Raw genomic sequence first — 23632 nt, 5'->3', positions numbered from 1 at the left:
CATCCTAGTAAACCTGTCCGAGAAATGCATCCTTGTAGGCCTGTCTGAGAAATGCATCCTAGTAGGCCTGTCCAAATAATGCATCCTAGTAGGCCTGTCCGAGAAATGCACCATAGTAGGCCTGTCCGAGAAATGCATCCTAGTAAACCTGTCCGAGAAATGCACCCTAGTAGGCCTGTCCGAGAAATGCATCCTAGTTGTCCTGTCCGAGAAATGCACCCTAGTAGGCCTGTCTGAGAAATGCACCCTAGTAGGCCTGTCTGAGAAATGCATCCTAGTAGGCCTGTCCGAGAAATGCATCCTAGTAGGCCTGTCCGAGAAATGCATCCTAGTAGGCCTGCTCGAGAAATGCATCCTAGTAGGCCTGTCCGAGAAATGCATCCTAGTAGGCCTGTCCGAGAAATGCATCCTAGTAGGCCTGTCCGAGAAATGCATCCTAGTAAACCTGTCCGAGAAATGCATCCTAGTAGGCCTGCTCGAGAAATGCATCCTAGTAGGCCTGTCCGAGAAATGCACCATAGTAGGCCTGTCCGAGTATAGCATACTAGTAGGCCTGTCCGAGAAATGAACCCTAGTAGGCCTGTCCGATAAATGCATCCTAGTAGGCCTGTCCGAGAAATGCATCCTAGTAGGCCCGTCCGAGAAATGCATCCTAGTAGGCCTGTCCGAGAAATGCATCCTAGTAAACCTGTCCGAGAAATGCATCCTAGTAGGCCTGCTCGAGAAATGCATCCTAGTAAACCTGTCCGAGAAATGCATCCTAGTAGGCCTGCTCGAGAAATGCATCCTAGTAGGCCTGTCCGAGAAATGCACCATAGTAGGCCTGTCCGAGTATAGCATACTAGTAGGCCTGTCCGAGAAATGAACCCTAGTAGGCCTGTCCGATAAATGCATCCTAGTAGGCCTGTCCGAGAAATGCACCATAGTAGGCCTGTTCGAGAAATGCATCCTAGTAGGCCTGTCCGAGAAATGAACCCTAGTAGGCCTGTCCGAGAAATGAACCCTAGTAGGCCTGTCTAGAAATGTCACCAGACGACTGACGTTCTCACTTCTCGCACAACGCCAACATTGCTGGCACCACCTTGCTATACTGACCACAAGTCATAGGATATCTTTGGTAAACTACTTTGCAGTACGTCCCAATGTGGTATACAAACAGCGCCAGCCTTGATACGGTACCTTAACCGCTAAGCAGAAGCAGTGTGAATATTTTTGCCACTTTGCTCTAGACTGCCGGTGCATTGATGGGTTGCTTTAAGTTCCTGCGGGTGGCTAGACCTGCTCCTATCCAACGTTAAGTTTTACTATCATAGTAGAAATTGACCATCGTTCCATCTCAAGGCATCAGGAAATGCATGGGAGACAAGCTTACAGTATACTAACGCTGGTTGGTTGTCCTTCAGCTGTTTAAATGGGCAGATGAGTACCAGTCTTCCTCGTGCGGTACAGGGAGTGCGCGGTCTGGAAGGGATCATAAGCCTAGCTTGTCAACACCAGATACGATAAGCAGCTTTATGAAGACACATGTAAGTCGCTGTTACACCACTTGTAACCGCCCCTTTAATTAAATCAATTTTAACCCAGCTCTAATAAGTTTTGATTCTGAATGCACTACTCTTTTACGGTTTGATTCTCAATGCGCTAGCCTTATATGTTTTCATGCACATCTTGATTGATTCTTTATGCTATAGCCTCATATGATTTGATTCTGAATGCGCTACCCTTGTATGATTTGATTCTGAATGCGCGTGTCTTATATGGTTTGATTCTGAAAACACTGGCCTTATATAGTTTGATTCTGAATGCGCTAGCCTTAAATGGTTTGATTCTGAATGCGCTAGCCTTATATGGTTTGATTCTGAATGCGCTAGCCTTATATGATTTGATTCTGAATGCGCTAGCCTTATATGAATTGATTCTGAATGCGCTAGCCTTATATGATTTGATTCTGAATGCTATAGCCTTAAATGGTTTGATTCTGAATGCGCTAGCCTTATATGGTTTGATTCTGAATGCGCTAGCCTTATATGGTTTGATTCTGAATGCGCTAGCCTTATATGATTTGATTCTGAATGCGCTAGCCTTATATGATTTGATTCTGAATGCGCTAGCCTTATATGGTTTGATTCTGAATGCGCTAGCCTTATATGGTTTGATTCTGAATGCGCTAGCCTTATATGGTTTGATTCTGAATGCGCTAGCCTTATATGGTTTGATTCTGAATGCGCTAGCCTTATATGGTTTGATTCTGAATGCGCTAGCCTTATATGATTTGATTCTAAATGCGCTAGCCTTATATGGTTTGATTCTGAATGCGCTAGCCTTATATGATTTGATTCTGAATGCGCTAGCCTTATATGATTTGATTCTGAATGCGCTAGCCTCATATGGTTTGATTCTGAATGCGCTAGCCTTATATGGTTTGATTCTGAATGCGCTAGCCTTATATGGTTTGATTCTGAATGCGCTAGCCTTATATGGTTTGATTCTGAATGCGCTAGCCTTATATGGTTTGATTCTGAATGCGCTAGCCTTATATGATTTGATTCTAAATGCGCTAGCCTTAAATGGTTTGGTTCTCAATGCGCTAGCCTTACATTATTTGATTCTAAATGCGCTAGCCTTACATGGTTTGATTCTCAATGCGCTAGCCTTATATGATTTGATTCTGAATCCGCTAGCCATATATGATTTGATTCTGAAAACACTGGCCTTATATAGTTTGATTCTGAATGCGCTAGCCTTATATGATTTGATTCTCAATGCGCTAGCCTTTTATGATTTGATTCTGAATGCGCTACCCTTATATCATTTTATTCTGAATGCGCTACCCTTATATCATTTGATTCTGAATGCGCTACCCTTATATCATTTGATTCTGAATGCGCTAGTCTTGTATGGTTTGATTCTCAATGCATTAGCCTTATATGGTATGTTTTTTATGCATTAGCCTTATATGGTATGTTTTTTTATGCACTAGCCTTGTATGGTTTGACTGAGCGGGCTATGCTTGTATGGTTTGTTTCTGAATGCGCTGTTGTGAAACAGGGTGTGATGCTCTACTGTGAGTGTAGGTTTGTACGCAAGCAAAAAGATACATTTGGGCGTGGAGCCGCTCGAGGTGGATATGTGAGTACAGTCAATTAGTACCTCTCCCCTTATTTTGATGCCAAAGATGGTGTGGAATAGAAAAGAAGGGCTACGGTCATTTGTTGTGTAGCTTTACCATTTTCCTTTTTTTTTCTTTTTTTTTTTTTTTGCGAACACACGCTTAGAAATTGCAATCTACAAATAACATAACGTTTTCCTCCAATCATAAACCTGTGATCTTTTAGCATTCGGTATGCCATCTTACGGAGGCGGTTTTATGGAATATAATTGACGATAATTCCCAGTTTATTGACAATTTCAGTAATACAATACGATATGAAACAAAGCAATAACATTTAGCAGAAAGCTTCCTCTTTTGCTGGTCTTTCGCGTTACATACACCTTATATACACCTATTTCAAATAAGGTTGCACTCGGAGAATCAATGTGGCGTAGCCGGCTGTGGTTCATGGGTAACGTTCAAATGGCTGAATATTGATATCTAATATGTTTTTCAGAGATACTCCAGGCGTGGGTCTAATAACATTGCTACCAACACTAAGAAGGGTATCTTCCTTGAGTTGAGCCGAAAGGAGAGCTCGTCTATGTACTCTAAGAGTGAGTAATCAATCAAACTGGGTACCAATACTGGGTGGTATTGGTACAAGTGGATACTAGTGCCAATACCACCCAAAAACCCTTAATGAACACAAGAACTAACCTCCCCCTGTACACGTCTATGTATCACCACCCTCTCAAGCTTACCTCGCCCTTACACATTTTACACTCCTTTTTCTCATGTGTAGCATTGGATGTTAATTGTTGTAGACGATATCTGTATCGCATCCAAAAGTCTTTCGTTTGACGCCAGTTGCACATTTTACACTCCTTTTTCTCATGTGTAGCATTGGATGTTAATTGTTGCAGATGATATCTGGATCGTATCCTAAAGTCTTTCGCTTGACGCTAGTTTTACGTTCTACACTCTATTTTCTCATGTGTAACATTGGATGTTAATTGTTGTAGATGATATCTGGATCGTATCCAAAAGCCTTTCTTTTGACGCCAGTTTCACGTTCGTGGCGAAGAGTGTTTACTATGGTCCACTGAGTTCTGGGGAGTTGGAGATAGAGCCGTTAACGTAAGTTCTCTGAAGGCATATTGCAAGTGTTTACTATGGTCCACTGAGTTCTGGGGAGTTGGAGATAGAGCCGTTAACGTAAGTTCTCTGAAGGCATATTGGAAGCGTTTACTATGGTCCACTGAGTTCTGGGGAGTTGGAGATAGAGCCGTTAACGTAAGTTCTCTGAAGGCATTCTGTATGTGTTTTCCAATGCGCCTAAAACAGAGAGATGATATAAAGATAATAGTCAGATAATCAGATAATGTGATGTTTATTAAAGAATGGCCAATTACGCCGCAATTATATTCTCCCGCTCAATGACGAGTCACACAAATAATCCATTTCCATCGGCTAATTCAAGCAAGTAACCAAGATATTTTAATCAAATATCGCCAATAACATGTCAGCCGTCATTCGTAGATTGTTATTTTTTTTCAGTTAAGTTTTCTTGCTAATAAACCGCTGTATTTTCAATGATAAAAAACAACAAAGTAGTGACTGATCGATATTCTTTATGGTAAAACTGCTAAAATAGCTTAGCTATTTTAGTAGGTTACTTTTAAAAAGAGCCTTAGCCTGCTGCAGGCGGTACTCGGTGTTATTACCGCGAAAAACCCTCTCCGTTCGGTGATCTGGCGCCATCTTGTATTTAAGCCGCGTGGTCCCTGGGGCGAGCGCAAAAACGGACGGAGAGGGTTTAGGGTTTTCCGCAATAATAACACCGAGTACCGCCTGCAAGCAGGCTAAAAGAGCCTCGGCCAGCCATGTATAAAATTTGTTTTTGTCTACCGATATTGGATACGAACAATAACAAAGGTGTTGCTGGTTGAAACTCTTTAAAAACGCCTGGAGTAGATGCTTCACCGCGGCAATCACTAGTGCAAAGCAGAGGCAAAAACGTTTTTATTCAACCTTAAATTTATAATCCCTGATTATAATTTCAGTGGCTACTCCCCGTCCAACTGGCACTCTGGAGGTAAGAAATGATGAGTTTTAATAAATCTATTAATCTACGTGCCTTCTTATTATTCATCCCATTAGTTTGATATAGAGTCGAAGCAGATCTGGTGCTAAAATAATACCAAAAATACATCGAATCTTCTTTGTAGATTTTATACTTTTTGAGGTTTTCACATGTATAGCTTTGCCTAGATGTTTATAAATTTAAAGACAAAGTCGCCCGACTTTTGAGACAACAAATGTTTTACGATGGGCAATCTAACCAATGAGATTTTGCAAAAATTGCTTATAATCTCAATAATTGGAAAAAGTTAAAAAACAGCTAGTCATAGAACTCGAATCGATGGTCTTTGTTGCTAACTCATCTGGAACAGGTAATTGATGGAGGACATTTATTTGTTTGTCTAGAGCAAGTTCACGCGTTGCTGGCTTGTAACGCTGGTAATGAACTGACATGTACGGAGACCATAGATGAGCATGTGAAACCACAAGGCATGCCCCTACTCGACCGACTGCTGACCATGTGAGTGTGCACAGCCAATCACGCAAGAGCCTACATTTATTGAGACCACGAACATTACAACAGCTACAACCCTGGACAAAACATAGCAGAATTTGCTGTTGTGCGAACGCATGCGCGACCGCATTCCCAAGCCATTTCTTGTCTGAGATTCCCTGCTAGCAGAGGCCTCTTTTCTCTGTATTTCGCAGCCCAGCGAAATACAAAGAATACAGGCCTCTGCTAGCAGGGAAGGCCTTGGAAATAATTATCACATAGTCAATCATACCACCGTGACTAATTGGTTCCCTTGCTGTGTAAGTCGAATGGTTTATGACGGGAAAGTAAAAACATGAAAGCCATCGATTGGTTTAGTCGGTTGATGGACTAGGCGCTGTTCCAAACGAGACAAGTATTTTGGATTCAAGGTTGCGCAACAACGAATTCGGCTAAGAGACAATTTCCAAATTTGGATGAAAAAAGTCGATCGATGTACATAATCCAGTTCATATCTCCCCACCCCCTCAAAACAATGTTGAACACCGTGAATAATCATGCTTAATCTCCTAGCATCTCGTAATACACAACACTGCTTTGTGGGAAGAAGGGGGATGGAGTTAAACGTCTTTAGCTAAGCACTTGTGAAATTTGGATTTTTTTGCCCGCGAAATCTGGTTGTCCGATCAGGTTTTGTCCAGGATAGTATATAGAGATATGAAATAAAAAGAGCTTTACGTTAAATTCATCCAATTCACGTTAAGACAGTTTCATCATTATTCGTAAACATCAGGATTCAAACAGTTTAGTTCAGATTCTTAGTGAAGCTAATTATTCTGTGTTTGTAGGCCAAGTAGCAATCATCGGCCCTCAGTGGCCCGCAGATCACAATCGAGCTCATTTGTACCCCCCACACGGGACGGATCCCAGCAATGTACGATGCCTGTGTCTTGGGGAGACATGGTGAGTCTCTAGAGACCCTCATTTTCCATTCGCGCCCCATGGATAGTTAGGGCTAGGCGTGGAGATGGGTGGGGTGGAAATGGGGTATTGAGGTTTTGTAAAGCCTTACTCTGCCCTACTCCTTTGTATGTCTGTTTATTTGTTGATATTTATTGATGTTGATTTGTTGATGTTGAGCTTGGGAGTAAAAATCAGTTGTGTCTGTGATAATCTCTCTCAAACTAAAAAAATCACAATAATGTGATTTTTTGTTTTGTTTTGTTTTAACAGATTAATCTTGCGGAAGAGTACACGGATCGCTACCATCTGAATGAGGTTAGTGTCCGAATTAATGATTTCCCTCATGAATTTTTTTATACTCCTCTAACTCTGTGAATGTTACATGCGCCTGCACGATAGGATCAATCGGCAGCGATGCGTGAGTGTGTTGGGATGTTCTCCACGATGGATCCAGACTTCCTTCCCACGCCTATCACGCTCATCCATGGTAAGTCCCTTGCATTTTACGAGTAAGAATTTGTCTCTTGCGATATCGTCAAGTAATACAAGTGCCATTGCCTGTAATTCACTAAAAGCCATGTGCAAATTATGTTAGCATCGTTGGGCATTCTTACCAAACAATTCTGTTTATACGCCATGTTGCATGATGTTATATGGTGTAGAAAGCTTGTTGTGCTGTCTATACACCATTTTACAATGCTCAAGTGTGTTGGAAGATGTCGTTGCGCTTCTGGTACACCATGTTGCATGTTGCTGCGGTGTGTTAGATGTTGCTGCCCTACTTGTAAACCACGTCGCAGGATTTTGTTTGTATCGTTAGGGCACTCTTACAGTCAATGCTGTTTGTACACCATGTTGCGTAATGCTACGGTGTTTTAGCTGAAAATTGTGCCTGCGTTGTGCACCATGTGGGAGCACGGGTGGCTAGTGGCCTAGTGTATAAGCGCGTCGGCCTCTCACCGCTGTGGCCCAGGCTGGAATCCTGGTCAAACTGGGGATTGACGTAAAAGAACCACTGGGGACGCAATAAACGCTCTGGCAGTGTCCACCCCCAGTGACATTGCTTACAGTGCTTACTAACAATACGCTCAAGGGGGTACTTGATTAGGAGCCTAGCTCTGTTGTACCTTCCGCACCAGTATAACTGGTGAAAATTGAATAACTAAAAAAAACCATATAGCATTGATGCTACGGTGTGTTAGAAGATGCTTTTGCCCTGATTCTGAAGTTGTCGGGCTGTTTGTTCACCTTGTTGCGTGATAGATGGACTGCACACTCACGCCGTTGTGTGCCGAGACATTGACACATCTTTTCCAGCAAGCGCTGTACTAAAACGGCATTTTACCTGTACTTCCAGGAGTGTTTGGGTCAGGGAAGAGCTATCTACTGGCGGTTATTATTGTGTTTCTTCTTGAAGTCTTCAAGATGTGTGATAGCAACGCAGAAAGGTATAAAAGAAAAATGATGTCTAGTAAAATGATACTTCTTTCTAATGTAGCACGCTTCGTGGCTTGCTTCGTGTTAACCCCAGAAAATGTTGATAAGTTAGATATCATGACTGGTATTATAAACATGCGTCATGCCCGTCCCGGAATCCTTTTAGCCAAGAGTTAAAAAAGAACACACAGCTTTTTTTTTTTTTTTTTTTCAACTAATGCTCCTTTGAACCTTCTTTTGAATCGTGCAGGGCTTCTTCGACGCCCTGGAAGATTTTAGTTTCATCTACAACAAATGTAGCCGTGGACAGGATTTTAATTGGGTAATGACAAACACTTTATGGTTTTGTGTAATACAGTGATCGCACCAAGCGGATCCAGTGTAACACAGTGACCGCACCGAGCGGATCCAGTGTAACACAGTGACCGCACCAAGCGGATCCAGTGTAACACAGTGACCGCACCGAGCGGATCCAGTGTAATACAGTGACCGCACCAAGCGGATCCAGTGTAACACAGTGATTGTACCAAGCGGATCCAGTGTAACACAGTGACCGCACCAAGCGGATCCAGTGTAACACAGTGATTGCACCAAGCGGATCCAGTGTAACACAGTGATTGTACCAAGCGGATCCAGTGTAACACAGTGATCGCACCAAGCGGATCCAGTGTAACACAGTGACCGCACCAAGCGGACCCAGTGTAGCACAGTGACCGCACCAAGCGGATCCAGTGTAACACAGTGACCGCACCAAGCGGATCCAGTGTAACACAGTGATTGCACCAAGCGGATCCAGTGTAACACAGTGATTGCACCAAGCGGATCCTGTCTAACACAGTGACCGCACCAAGCGGATCCAGTGTAACACAGTAATTTCACCAAGCGGATCCAGTGTAACACAGTAATTAAACCAAGCGGATCCAGTGTAACACAGTGACCGCACCAAGCGGATCCAGTGTAACACAGTGACCGCACCAAGCGGATCCAGTGTAACACAGTAATTTCACCAAGCGGATCCAGTGTAACACAGTGATTGCACCAAGCGGATCCAGTGTAACACAGTGACCGCACCAAGCGGATCCAGTGTAACACAGTGATTGCACCAAGCGGATCCAGTGTAACACAGTGATTGCACCAAGCGGATCCAGTGTAACACAGTGATTGCACCAAGCGGATCCAGTGTAACACAGTGACCGCACCAAGCGGATCCAGTGTAACACAGTGATTGCACCAAGCGGATCCAGTGTAACACAGTAATTTCACCAAGCGGATCCAGTGTAACACAGTGATTGCACCAAGCGGATCCAGTGTAACACAGTGACCGCACCAAGCGGATCCAGTGTAACACAGTGATTGCACCGAGCGGATCCAGTGTAACACAGTGATTGCACCAAGCGGATCCAGTGTAGCACAGTGACCGCACCAAGCGGATCCAGTGTAACACAGTGACCGCACCAAGCGGATCCAGTGTAACACAGTGATTGCACCAAGCGGATCCAGTGTAACACAGTAATTTCACCAAGCGGATCCAGTGTAACACAGTGATTGCACCAAGCGGATCCAGTGTAGCACAGTGACCGCACCAAGCGGATCCAGTGTAGCACAGTGATTGCACCAAGCGGATCCAGTGTAACACAGTGACCGCACCAAGCGGATCCAGTGTAACACAGTGACCGCACCAAGCGGATTCATTGTAACACAGTGATTGTACCAAGCGGATCCAGTGTAACACAGTGATTGCACCAAGCGGATCCAGTGTAACACAGTGATTGCACCAAGCTGATCCAGTGTAACACAGTGATTGCACCAAGCGGATCCAGTGTAACACAGTGACCGCACCAAGCTGATCCAGTGTAACACAGTGATTGCACCAAGCGGATCCAGTGTAACACAGTGACCGCACCAAGCGGATCCAGTGTAACACAGTGACCGCACCAAGCGGATCCAGTGTAACACAGTGATTGCACCGAGCGGATCCAGTGTAACACAGTGATTGTACCAAGCGGATCCAGTGTAACACAGTGATTGCACCAAGCGGATCCAGTGTAACACAGTGATTGCACCAAGCTGATCCAGTGTAACACAGTGATTGCACCAAGCGGATCCAGTGTAACACAGTGACCGCACCAAGCTGATCCAGTGTAACACAGTGATTGCACCAAGCGGATCCAGTGTAACACAGTGACCGCACCAAGCGGATCCAGTGTAACACAGTGACCGCACCAAGCGGATCCAGTGTAACACAGTGATTGCACCGAGCGGATCCAGTGTAACACAGTGATTGCACCAAGCGGATCCAGTGTAACACAGTGACCGCACCAAGCGGATCCAGTGTAACACAGTGATTGCACCGAGCGGATCCAGTGTAACACAGTGATTGCACCGAGCGGATCCAATGTAACACAGTGACCGCACCAAGCGGATCCAGTGTAACACAGTGATTGAACCAAGCGGATCCAGTGTAACACAGTGACCGCACCAAGCGGATCCTGTCTAACACAGTGATTGCACCAAGCGGATCCAGTGTAACACAGTGATTGCACCAAGCGGATCCAGTGTAACACAGTGACCGCACCAAGCAGATCCAGTGTAACACAGTGATTGCACCAAGCGGATCCAGTGTAACACAGTGATCGCACCAAGCAATTCATACTATTTCTTGTCTTGTTATGCTAAATGCTCTATTTTTTTAATGGCAGGCTGCTCGACTTGGGTTACGACGAGTTTGTCCGTGTCGGCAGCGTTCGTAAGATTGCTAAATCCGTTCTGCCGTACAGCGTGCATAGTGCAGGGAGCGACACGCAGGAACTGAAAGAGCTGCAGGCCATGCTTAAAGGGGATGTGTCCCCCACGGAACGCACGTAAGGGCAACGCTCGCTAGTGTTTGTAAGCTGTAAACGCTGCAGGCCATTAGGGCGACGGTAATTGATGTATCAACAGAGATGGATAACGGTTATTTAGTACTGCGGTACAAAGTAAATAATATACCAATAAACAGTAGCTGAAAGCAACAGGCTATGTAGTCTAGTAGGAAAGGGGGCTTACCTTGCACCCAAATGATATATTTTTCTAATTGCTATTTTTGAAATCCTTGAAGTGTCTAGAAAATTAATTTTGATGTTCCCATCGCGAAATATTGTCCCAACCTTTTGTAGGACGACCATATCTAGTGGTCACCTCATATTGCTTGGGTTAATGTCAAGGGAAACCCTGTACCGACCCGCAGAGGGGTGACAGGAAACTACCAGTTGGTGACACGGGTATAAATTTAATTTTCGTACCCTGGCAGTTTTGTTGTAGAGCAACTCTAACAGGAGATCCTTAGAACGAGTTTCCTCACTGGTTATTTTGAAGGGATTCGATTCTCCTGGCGCGAGGAGACACTTTTAGATGGTTTTGTATAAGGAGATGTGCGCAAACGTATCTGTATTGCTCGCGGAGTTTAGCGTTTATAGAGTTGCTCTTGCAAACACGTTTTTCGTATGCGTTCCCTGCAGGAAATTCTGGAAAACGTCTTCCTGAGTAACAACGACCCGATCGGGTTATTTAGGTTTGGCGAGAAGAAAAGATTAGAATATTAAAGAGGTTGGATGAGTATGATAAAGCGTTGTCATGAATGCGCGCAATGCACTTACTGGCGTTGATGAATTCCCTGTTAAAGATATTAAGGTTTGGGAAGTAGGGAACCCATCGACATGTTGTAAGTCAGTGGGAGTGCACATAGTGCAAGGTTGCCGGGAGCAAATTTATCCCCAATCTTAATACGATGCGACAATGGATGCAGTGTAGAATAGGTTACTATCTGGTCTACATACAAATAATGATATGCTGTTGTTATACACTATAAGTACTTTTAAAACATTGGATCAATTTAATTGAATTCCTTCAAATTATTTCCATACAAAAGTATATAGATTATATAACAACATCCAGATAAAAATTGTAGCACGCTTGCATGAAAAAAAAGTTTGTTTTTTCATATGATTTCCAAAATCCAAGATGGCCGCCATATAGCTATATAGGTGACCATTAAATATGGTCGTTTTAGCAAGGGTTTCTCCAGCAGTACGTCCAAAATAAGATGAGATACTATTGAACCGAGTGAAAATCGAATCGGTATTTTTTTTTATTGTCATTTTTCAGAAATCCAAAATGGCCGCCGGAGCAATATGAGGTGACCACTAGATATGGCCGTTCTACCAATGGTTGGGACAATATTTCGCGATGGGAACATCAAAATTCATTTTCTAGACACTTCAAGGATTTCAAAAATAGCAATTAGAAAAATATATCTTTTTAGACACTTCAAGGATTTCAAAAATAGCAATTAGAAAAATATATCTTTTTAGTGCATGAACCCCCGTTTCCTACCCAACTAATGCTTAAAGGGGACGTTTTCCCTACTGGGTGAGTCATGATTATGCCTCCGTGTAATGAAAGGGGTCCCGTATAATCTAATGTAAAGCATGGAAGAGCTTGCATTGACATTGTTTTTAGATGCTTTTTAAATATCGTTAATGGTCCCATTTGCGCATATTAGATTCCCTATTAAGTTTATGTTTATCAAACGGAATTATGGAGAATAATATCATGCTTATACATGTGTTTTAGGCTTATTCGGAAAAGTATTGAGAAGCAAAAACTGGGCATCAATAAAAAGGTACAGTGAAATGGTAAATTACAGCAAAGGCCAAGAACATTTAATATTATTTTTGGGGTATGTTCTATCACAATCTGCATACTATAGTCTCTATGTTACCTATGCCTGTGGATGATTTAGATAGTCTCCATACTACAGCCTCTATGTTACCTATGCGTGTGGATGATTAAAAAAATCTCCATACTACAGTCTCTATGTTACCTATGCGTATGGATGATTTAGATAATCTCCATACTATAGTCTCTATGTTACCTATGCGTGTGGATGATTTAGATAATCTCCATACTACAGTCTCTATGTTACCTATGCGTGTGGATGATTTAAATAATCTCCATACTATAGTCTCTATGTTACCTATGTGTGTGGATGATTTAGATAATCTCCATACTACAGTCTCTATGTTACCTATGCGTGTGGATGATTAAAAAATCTCCATACTACAGTCTATGTTACCTATGCGTATGGATGATTTAGATAATCTCCATACTATAGTCTCTATGTTACCTATGCGTGTGGATGATTTAGATAATCTCCATACTACAGTCTCTATGTTACCTATGCGTGTGGATGATTTAAATAATCTCCATACTATAGTCTCTATGTTACCTATGTGTGTGGATGATTTAGATAATCTCCATACTACAGTCTCTATGTTACCTATGCGTGTGGATGATTTAGATAATCTCCATACTATAGTCTCTATGTTACCTATGCGTGTGGATGATTTAGATAATCTCCATACTACAGTCTCTATGTTACCTATGCGTATGGATGATTTAGATAATCTCCATACTATAGTCTCTATGTTACCTATGCATGTGGATGATTTAGATAATCTCCATACTACAGTCTCTATGTTACCTATGCGTGTGGATGATTTAGATAATCTCCATACTATAGTCTCTATGTTACCTATGCGTGTGGATGATTTAGATAATCTCCATACTACAGTCTCTATGTTACCTATGCGTGTGGATGATTTAGATAATCTCCATACTATAGTCTCTATGTTACCTATGCGTGTGGATGATTTAGATAATCTCCATACTACAGTCTCTATGTTACCTATGCGTGTGGATGATTTAAATAATCTCCATACTATAGTCTCTATGTTACCTATGCGTGTGGATGATTTAGATAATCTCCATACTACAGTCTCTATGTTACCTATGCGTGTGGATGATTTAAATAATCTCCATACTATAGTCTCTATGTTACCTATGTGTGTGGATGATTTAGATAATCTCCATACTACAGTCTCTATGTTACCTATGCGTGTGGATGATTTAGATAATCTCCATACTACAGTCTCTATGTTACCTATGCGTGTGGATGATTTAGATAATCTCCATACCATAGTCTCTATGTTACCTATGCGTGTGGATGATTTAGATAATCTCCATACTACAGTCTCTATGTTACCTATGCGTGTGGATGATTTAGATAATCTCCATACTACAGTCTCTATGTTACCTATGCGTGTGGATGATTTAGATAATCTCCATACTACAGTCTCTATGTTACCTATGCGTGTGGATGATTTAGATAATCTCCATACTACAGTCTCTATGTACCTATGCGTGGGGATGATTTAGATAATCTCCATACCATAGTCTCTATGTTACCTATGCGTGTGGATGATTTTGATAATCTCCATACTACCGTCTCTATGTTACCTATGCGTGTGGATGATTTAGATAATCCCCATACTACAGTCTCTATGTTACCTATGCGTGTGGATGATTTAGATAATCTCAATACTACAGTCTCTATGTTACCTATGCATGTGGATGATTTAGATAATCTCCATACTACAGTCTCTATGTTACCTATGCATGTGGATGATTTAGATAATCTCCATACTACAGTCTCTATGTTACCTATGCGTGTGGATGATTTAGATAATCTTCATACTACAGTCTCTATGTTACCTATGCGTGTGGATGATTTAGATAATCTCCATACTACAGTCTCTATGTTACCTATACGTGTGAATGATTTAGATAATCTCCATACTACAGTCCCTATGTTACCTATGCGTGTGGATGATTTAGATAATCTCCATACTACAGTCTCTATGTTACCTATGCGTGTGGATTAAGATAATCTCCATAATATAGTCTCTATGTTATCTATGCGTGTGGATGACTTAGACAATTCCCATACTTAGTCTCTATGTTACCTATGCGTATTTAGATAATCTCCATACAGTCTCTATGTTACCTAGGTGTGTTTGGATAATTTAGGGAATCTCCATACTATAGTCTCTATGTTACCTAGGTATGTGAGAATGATTTAGATAATCTCCAAACTATAGTCTCTATGTTACCTAGGTATGTGAGAATGATTTAGATAATCTCAATACTATAGTCTCTGTGTTACCTACGTATGTGTGGATAATTTAGGGAATCTCCATACTATAGTCTCTATGTTACCTATGTATGTGAGAATGATTTAGTATCTATGTTACCCATGTATATGTGGATAATTTAGTTATGCCATGGGTTTGCTTACTTGTAGCTATGCTTGTTACCTTTTTATTTGGATTTGATTTCACACCATGTTTGTGCTGCTTTTGCTATTATTTATTGTTAATTATTATTTATTGTTTTCTGTCATTTATTGTTTTATTATTTATTGTTTTCTATTATTTATTGTTTATTATTATTTATAGTTTTCTTTTATTTATTGTTTGACTCCAGCGCCTGGTAGAGGCCCAAGTGGTGGGCGTGACATGTGCTGCATGTGTATTCCCTTGCATGGAGAAGATGAAGTTTCCTGTAAGTTATATTCATTCTCGTGCTTTCCTATCAATCAGTCGATAAGCTGGGTAATAAAAATGGTTTAACAATTACCTTATGGTACTCTTAACCCAGATTTTGTTGCTTGACGAATGCAGCCAAATGACGGAACCCTCATCTCTTCTCCCTCTTGCCCGGTAAGCATGGACTGTAGGACAGATACACACGGCACGCAGATAGACAGACAGGCAGGTAGATACATATAAAGACAGAGAGGCAGAAATAAATAGAATACACCCAGGCAAACGATATCAATAAGCCCTTCAATGTTTTTCTTTTTTTAGGAAAATTCAAGTTGCCCAGTGTTTCTCACCTCTGTTGAAACGGGTTCTATCTGGCCGAGACATTGGGAGTATTTTTCTGCTTCTCGGCCCTAAATTTGACATACTAGCCCAATGCTCTGACAAATGTATGCATTCCATTGTTCCCTTCCATTGTTTTATCTCGTCCTATAATACACTGCAGTGGCCTCAATTTTTTCAGACAATACCATGCAGAAATTTTTCAGAGTATTGGACAGCCCTCAAATTTGACTCGTTGAAAGTATGGAGACTTACTAGAAGCTTGTGTTTCTCAATCCCAACGTTGACATCCTTGATGATGTATTGATAATTTAAATGTCAAGTGCACATATATTAATCGCTATACAAATGCTTGTATTTATTGTATTTTTTAGCTTTGAATGTCAAAAGCTTCTTCTTGTTGGTGATCCGAAGGTAAAAAATATTTTTTTCATTTTGCTTAGTGTACCCACTCTCCTTACGATGATAACCTGTGGCTATGGTAACAGTGGCTTTGGTAACAGTCGCCTAAATTTTTGGATGCGAAAAAAATCGCCACAAAAATTGCAGCTTGTATCTACCTATAAAAATTGCTAGTGTTACACTCGTTTTCAGTCACACGTGCACCCTGTGCCTATCGTTTACGAGTCAAAACTGTTTTGGTGGACGCCAATCATGACATTTTTTTTTTCAATTCTGCGTCTGCCACAGTTTCGCTGAGAAAATACCGATAAACATAAAGCTAGAAATTTAATAAAATTGGGATTGTTTCTTAGCTTTGCATTGTTGTCGATTTAGTGCGGATGTGCGTATGTCTGTTTCTTGACGCCTGTTGCGTCGTGGCGCTCTCTGATTGGTTAGCGGTCTAACTGCCGACGTAAATGTGAAATGGCTTCCTTCACCAAAAACCAGTCTCGACTCGGAGACGAAAAACACAAGGTGCACGTCTGAGTGAAAATGAGCGTAATATCGAACACTGCGGACCTCGATGCTCGTAGTTGAGTTTGTCTCTACATTTTGTTGCAGCAACTAAGCCCAACAATCCAGGGGTCTGAGCCCGAGCATGATAAAGGCCTGGAGCAAACCCTGTTTGACAGGCTTATTAAACTGGTAAGCTGATTCCTTTCAAATTCAGCGCAGTTGAGCATGATAAAGGCCTGGAGCAAACCCTGTTTGACAGGCTTATTAAACTGGTAAGCTGATTTCTTACAAATTCAGCACAATTGAGCACGATAGAGGCCTGGGGCAAACCCTGTTTGACAGGCTTATTAAACGGGTAAGCTGATTTCTTACAAATTCAGCACAATTGAGCATGATAAAGGCCTGGGGCAAACCCTGTTTGACAGGCTTATTAAACGGGTAAGCTGATTTCTTACAAATTCAGCACAATTGAGCATGATAAAGGCCTGGAGCAAACCCTGTTTGACTGGCTTTAAAACTGGTAAGCTGATTTGTAACAAATTCAGTGAATTGACAATTGATGAAATACAATGGCGTCTTTATTACCAATATACCCCAAATTCTGGAATGTTTGCGCTTCGCCTAAAGTAAAGTATTTTAGATACCTCTCTAGGCAAAGTAATCACTAAAAATTACGTGACGTTCGCGCGCTTTGTTTTTTTTTTTCTTTTACAGCAAAATAACAACAACAAAAAGCAACTTATCCAACAAGAAAGTTACTTTGTCAAAGCTTATAACTGTTCCTTGTTATGCAGTCACTTCTCCCAACAGCCTCCACCTTTTTCTAAATGAACCATGCGTTTATCTGTGCGTTCTTTCCACAGGGATACCACCCAACCATGCTACGTGTTCAGGTGACCTTACTAAACATAATTTGTTCAGCCGTACCGTGTATTGTCAAATCCGCCTTTTTTAAGTTTTTTCTATCAACATATTTTTGCACTTATTTGTCCAGGTCAGGCTCCCCCATCCGTCTCTATTTTTCTCTATGCATTTTGTTTTTTATAAGCTGTTGTTACAGATTTCTATATATGTGCTCTTTGTTTTCTTTCAGTATCGTTGCCATCCGGTGATCAGCGCTATTGCCAACAAGTAAGTGTACCTTCCACGTTCTGTTATACACCTTTACGTGACTTTTAACACTTTTAATCTGATTTTCACACACGTTTCACACCTGTTACGTGACTTTAACACCTTGTTCGTGACTTATGCAGACCTTTATTTGAATTTAACACACCTTTTGCATGGCTTTTACAAACTTTACGTTACTTTTTAACTCCTTTTTTGCTACTTTTAAACACCGTTTACGTAAGTTTTACACACCGTCCATGTGGCTTTCGTACATTCTGTCATGAGCCCTCTTCTATTGCAAATTTTTATAATAGGCTTGTTCAATAAGTGCAGCCATTTGATGGAAACGTGGTAGCCCTCTACCATGAATTTCAGGCTATTCTATGACAGTACCGTGTACGTTTATTTCAGGCTATTCTATGACAGTACCGTGTATCGTTTATTTCAGGCTATTCTATGACAGTACCGTGTATCGTTTATTTCAGGCTTTTCTATGACAGTCAACTGAAAGATGGAGTAACATCAGAAGAGAGGTCCCCCATCGTGGTACGTTACAAACAACAACAACAACAATAAAATAACAGACGGGCAGACGTATGAAGAGCTAGTCAGCAACACTGACGGACGTAAGAAAGAAAGGAGAACGGTCAGGTAGAAAACGGACAAACGGACGTGCAGAAGACGAACAGACGGATAGACGGTCAGACTGTGAAGAGACGGCCTGGCAGACAGATGAATGGACAGGCAGATGGACAGGCTGGGAAACAGACAGATAGGGAGTAGTTGGATATGAAAGTAGACAGACGCAGAAGGACGGATAGGCAGACAACAATACTAAAGTGTAGAGGGCTGTCACGTCCAGGGGGTGTTAATAGACTTGTAGCTTGCATGGTTATAGTATTATTGTTTCTGTTGTACCATGTGTCGTGTAGGACTTTGCACCAACTCTGTGTTTCTATAACGTGTCACGTGGACAAGAAAAGCATGGACAGGACGGTAGCTACTACAATGAAGAGGAGGTGAGCAAACTACACTTATCATTCCCATTTATAATACATATTATTTGCTCGTCCTGCCAAACCCTATTGTATTACTCTAGGGCCAGTACAGCTCTCTGAGGTCAGGTCAACTCTCTAGGTTCAGCTCAGCTTGGGAACTGTGAATCCTGCATTTTCTCGGTTAAAGACAAAAAAATCCTCTAAAGTGACACTGGCCGTGGTATCACCTAATTTAATGTCAATGTTAATAATGCACTATACTAAGCATATATTCCTTTTTTTATGGCAAAATGTTATTATGACACAAAAAACTATTGGAAATGTATTTATTTTCACAGGCAAAGTTTGTAGTGTTTATGATCGACCATTTGCTTGAGGCTGGTGTGGAACCTGCACAGATAGGTGAGTGCACATGGTAAACGAGCTATACGCACAGATAGGTGAGTCCACATGGTAAACGAGCTATACGCACAGATAGGTGAGTCCACATGGTAAACGAGCTATACGCACAGATAGGTGAGTCCACATGGTAGACTTGCCATACGCACAGATAGGTGAGTCCACATGGTAGACTTGCCATACGCACAGATAGGTGAGTCCACATGGTAGACTTGCCATACGCACAGATAGGTGAGTCCACATGGTAGACTTGCCATACGCACAGATAGGTGAGTCCACATGGTAGACGAGCTATACGTACAGATAGGTGAGTGCACATGGTAGACTTGCCATACGCACAGATAGGTGAGTCCACATGGTAGACGAGCTATACGCACAGATAGGTGAGTCCACATGGTAGACTTGCCATACGCACAGATAGGTGAGTGCACATGGTAGACGAGCCATACGTACAGATAGGTGAGTGCACATGGTAGACGAGCCATACGTACAGATAGGTGAGTCCACATGGTAGACTTGCCATACGCACAGATAAGTGAGTCCACATGGTAGACTTGCCATACGCACAGATAGGTGAGTCCACATGGTAGACTTGCCATACGCACAGATAGGTGAGTCCACATGGTAGACTTGCCATACGCACAGATAGGTGAGTCCACATGGTAGACGAGCTATACGTACAGATAGGTGAGTGCACATGGTAGACGAGCTATACGCACAAATAGGTGAGTCCACATGGTAGACGAGCTATACGCACAGATAGGTGAGTCCACATGGAAGACTTGCCATACGCACAGATAGGTGAGTGCACATGGTAGACGAGCCATACGTACAGATAGGTGAGTCCACATGGTAGACTTGCCATACGCACAGATAGGTGAGTCCACATGGTAGACTTGCCATACGCACAGATAGATGAGTGCACATGGTAGACGAGCTATACGCACAAATAGGTGAGTCCACATGGTAGACGAGCTATACGCACAGATAGATGAGTCCACATGGTAGACGATCTATACGCACAGATAGGTGAGTCCACATGGTAGACGATCTATACGCACAGATAGGTGAGTCCACATGGTAGACTTGCCATACGCACAGATAGGTGAGTCCACATGGTAGACGAGCTATACGCACAGGTAGGTGAGTCCAAATAGTTCCCCAATTACAAACTTCACTGACTTTTCAGACCGATCTTATTCACCGCAGCACTGTACGCGTCCTTCATATGAACGATTTCACGAAGAGTAGCTGAGATCTGTTTAACGTTTCTTAATAGAAAATCTAACATTGCCTTCGAACACCAAATCCGCCTCTTCAGGGGTAGAAAATTACACGTTGCAGATTATCGTCTTGTTATAGCAGTACTACTTTATTCCAGGTGTAATAACGCTGTACAAGTCACAGCTGCGCACCATAACAGCGCATCTAGCTGCAAGCAAGTACGATAAGATGATTTTTGTTGTTGGTATTGGCGGCTGTTGCTGCCTTTTTTTATTGTTGTGCCATGCTGTCATCTCGCAAGAAAGGCTGTCAAAATATAATCTAATTTTATATTCTGGTGTAGCTTGTACACAGCTTTATATATGTGCAGGTTTTGTTGTTGTTGTTGTGGTTGTTACTGTTTTTTCTGCCACTGTTGTTGTTACTGTAAATTATTTTGTTACTGTTGTTGTCGTTGTTGTTGCGCATCATCATGCATCTATTTATCAACAAGAAAGGCTGCCAATCAAAAGCTTTGATGAGAAAAAGAATGTGGGCTCTATTTTGTTTTCTGCTCCTTCTTCAGGTCCGCAAGCCACTCAGAAATGAAAGGTGTCCAGGTAAGCTAACGTCACTTTGCGGGCTATAGATCGTTTTCGCGATGTTGCGCGCGCGTCCAAAATACCACAGACTGGCTGGCCATAGCTGATCTAAAATAATGCGGACTAAGGGGAATTTGACTCTTGCGCCGAAACTCTGCAAAAGAAGCACTCTAGCAGCCTTTCTATAGCCTTTCTTTGTACGCCATTTAAGATCAGCTGGAATTTGGATGCGCGCGCAACATCGTGAAAACGGTCTATTGCGCTGTTGTTGCTTGTTTTTATTTTTTTTGTATCCTTTTTGTTTTTTTTTATTGAAATTGGTAAATAATGTAACTTTTAACAGTTTTTACATACTTTTGTTCTCAAAATTTTAAAATACTGTTTAGCAGACAATTTTCTTAACGGACAATTTAACATTTTACACTTTTTGCTGGCTCTACGACACTTAAAGTAGATGTAAGATTAACGGTTGTTTGTCTGCAGATATCTACTGTGGACGCTTTCCAAGGTGGCGAGAAAGACGTGGTTCTACTCTCATGCGTACGAACTAAGCGTGTTGGCTTTATCGACTGTGACAGGTAGTATGCAACACACAGTACGCCAAATCAGACTTTCAGGTTTCTGTGTTTAAAGTAATTACTTTTCAATCAACTTGAATAAAGTGTTGTTTAACTTGAGCCCAAGTTATAGCCAAATTCGTCGTTGCGCGACCTGTTAGAATCCAAAATTCCTTTCTTCGTTTGGGAATAGCGCGTAGTCAATCAAACCAAACAATCAAAACCAGACAAACCGCCCCCAAAGCTTGTGTCTTACTACGCGCTATTCCTAAACGAGACATGGATTTTGGATTCGCCGAGGTTGCGCAACAACGAATTTGGCTGTAAGCTTTATCGAAGTCAGTTTTCATACCTGAATCCTTCGATATTTTGCCGTAGTGAATCGTCAATAGTTTGGACGATTATAACGGCAGAATTCCTGTCAGTCCTTTTATATAAAAACTGGTATTTAAAGATTATTTTAAAGGGAAGGAAGGTTGTTCCACAAAATTTTTTTTTTAAATATTGAATCCAAAAACTACAAAACTCGCTTTTTTGGCCGATCAGAACGCGACTGGCGGATCTGTGTAAAATTGAGGCCTTATACTATGGTTAAAAGTCTCAGATCTATTTCTATGTTTGCAGGCGTACTAATGTTGCGCTAACAAGGGCTAAAAGGTGAGAAAAATGTGATTGAGCGTTTCCTGTAGTGGAATTTTCACTTACAAGAAAGCAGGGTTTGCCCGAAATGGAAGCAACAACTAGTACATCAAATAGACGAGTATAGACACATTTTATGGCCATAGCTCACATATTTATTTCATCATAAAGACACTTTAATAGAGATGGCTAATTTAGATGGCTTTGATCACACTATCTCGACCCAATGTGTTGGCCAAATTGTTCAAAACGTTAGAATCGATTTCCAGCTCGTTTCTGTGAGCAAGTGACGTCTGAAAATAGAGCCTAACAAAACGAAGAATTTAAATTTGGTTGAAGGAAATCGTTGTCCGAAGTTCACTGAATGCTAGTCGCGACAGAAATATATTGAGGTAGTTGTTTTATTTGGTACGTCCTTGCAGGCATTTACTGATTATCGGTAGTCTCAGAATGCTCTCGTCGAATGCCGTGTGGGGGAACGTTATCCAACACTGCCGAGGTAAGAGCACTAGAAACAACAACACATACAGTGAGTGAGCACAGCTTGATTCCTAGAAACAGCATCACATACAGTGAGTGAGCACGGCTTGATTCCTAGAAACCGCAACACAAAGCGGTGATGGCTTGATACCTAGAAACAGCAACACATAGCGGTCGGTGCAATCGAAGACATGGACTTTCCTCAGTCAATATAGTATATAAAGTCGGGGGGGGGGGGGTTGGGGATTTGTTTTGTGACTAACGATCAAACTGTATCCTCTAAACAATTTATGTTGTACAGACATTCCTGAAGGAATAGTCAAGGCAGAAGACTTTGTCACCTCGTTCAAGGAAAACCTTCCAGACCAGCAACAAGACAGACATTAAATTACGGTAACCACGGTAACCACTACCAAACATGGTAGTCTTAGTGTAATTATACAGTCACAGGATGTCACGGATTGTCACGCAAGATGAACCCAAAATCTTTAGTTCCATTGTGGATACGGTATGGCACCGTTATAGGGTCACACAACGCGGTTTAGCCTTGAGTCACGTTTGTTTCTGATGACGCCGTCTTAGAACAATGCGTTCATTAAATGTCACGGCTTCAGTGTCACGACATTTTTTGAAATTGTAACGTTCGGGGTCACGACTCTGACATCACGCAAAATATGTCATAGCATGTCACTTGCATGGTGTAACGCCATCTCTTGGCACTGCGAAAATGCAAATTCACTGCTTTAGGGTCATGCCCGTCCGACGTTGTTCTAACGGTCTGGCGTCACGCAATCTTTTGAGCCTTAGTCCCCAAAATATCACGCTTCTAGGGTCACGCAGTCTCAAATTGTGTTGTGATGTTGTATGACGACTCTAGGGTCACGCCATCACTACTAGATCTCTTCACGGTGT

At 41.9% G+C, this 23632-nt stretch overlaps 1 protein-coding gene across 2 annotated transcripts in view; it reads left to right on the top strand.

Moving 5' to 3' along the window:
• LOC116608366 overlaps window positions 1–23429 on the top strand; it is a 44862-nt gene extending 21433 nt beyond the window's left edge. For both annotated transcript variants that reach the window (XM_048734319.1, XM_048734318.1), the window contains 28 exons: window positions 1404–1526; window positions 3049–3129; window positions 3609–3708; window positions 4117–4231; window positions 5158–5189; window positions 5582–5696; window positions 6518–6632; window positions 6903–6947; window positions 7032–7119; window positions 7990–8080; window positions 8320–8391; window positions 10769–10930; window positions 12681–12729; window positions 15432–15509; window positions 15606–15667; window positions 16207–16246; window positions 16838–16921; window positions 17596–17625; window positions 17826–17863; window positions 18328–18388; window positions 18775–18861; window positions 19179–19242; window positions 20621–20681; window positions 21029–21062; window positions 21528–21622; window positions 22226–22258; window positions 22663–22739; window positions 23022–23429. In XM_048734319.1, coding sequence (XP_048590276.1) covers window positions 1404–1526; window positions 3049–3129; window positions 3609–3708; window positions 4117–4231; window positions 5158–5189; window positions 5582–5696; window positions 6518–6632; window positions 6903–6947; window positions 7032–7119; window positions 7990–8080; window positions 8320–8391; window positions 10769–10930; window positions 12681–12729; window positions 15432–15509; window positions 15606–15667; window positions 16207–16246; window positions 16838–16921; window positions 17596–17625; window positions 17826–17863; window positions 18328–18388; window positions 18775–18861; window positions 19179–19242; window positions 20621–20681; window positions 21029–21062; window positions 21528–21622; window positions 22226–22258; window positions 22663–22739; window positions 23022–23107 — 2118 coding nt within the window. In that variant the 3' untranslated portion in view covers window positions 23108–23429. The remainder of the gene's footprint in view (window positions 1–1403; window positions 1527–3048; window positions 3130–3608; window positions 3709–4116; window positions 4232–5157; window positions 5190–5581; window positions 5697–6517; window positions 6633–6902; window positions 6948–7031; window positions 7120–7989; window positions 8081–8319; window positions 8392–10768; window positions 10931–12680; window positions 12730–15431; window positions 15510–15605; window positions 15668–16206; window positions 16247–16837; window positions 16922–17595; window positions 17626–17825; window positions 17864–18327; window positions 18389–18774; window positions 18862–19178; window positions 19243–20620; window positions 20682–21028; window positions 21063–21527; window positions 21623–22225; window positions 22259–22662; window positions 22740–23021) is intronic.
• The last annotated feature ends 203 nt before the right edge of the window (window positions 23430–23632 follow it).

This window comes from Nematostella vectensis, chromosome 11 (genome assembly GCF_932526225.1).
Source record: "Nematostella vectensis chromosome 11, jaNemVect1.1, whole genome shotgun sequence".
NCBI lineage: Eukaryota > Metazoa > Cnidaria > Anthozoa > Actiniaria > Edwardsiidae > Nematostella > Nematostella vectensis.
This window is presented reverse-complemented; position numbering and strand designations above follow the sequence as displayed.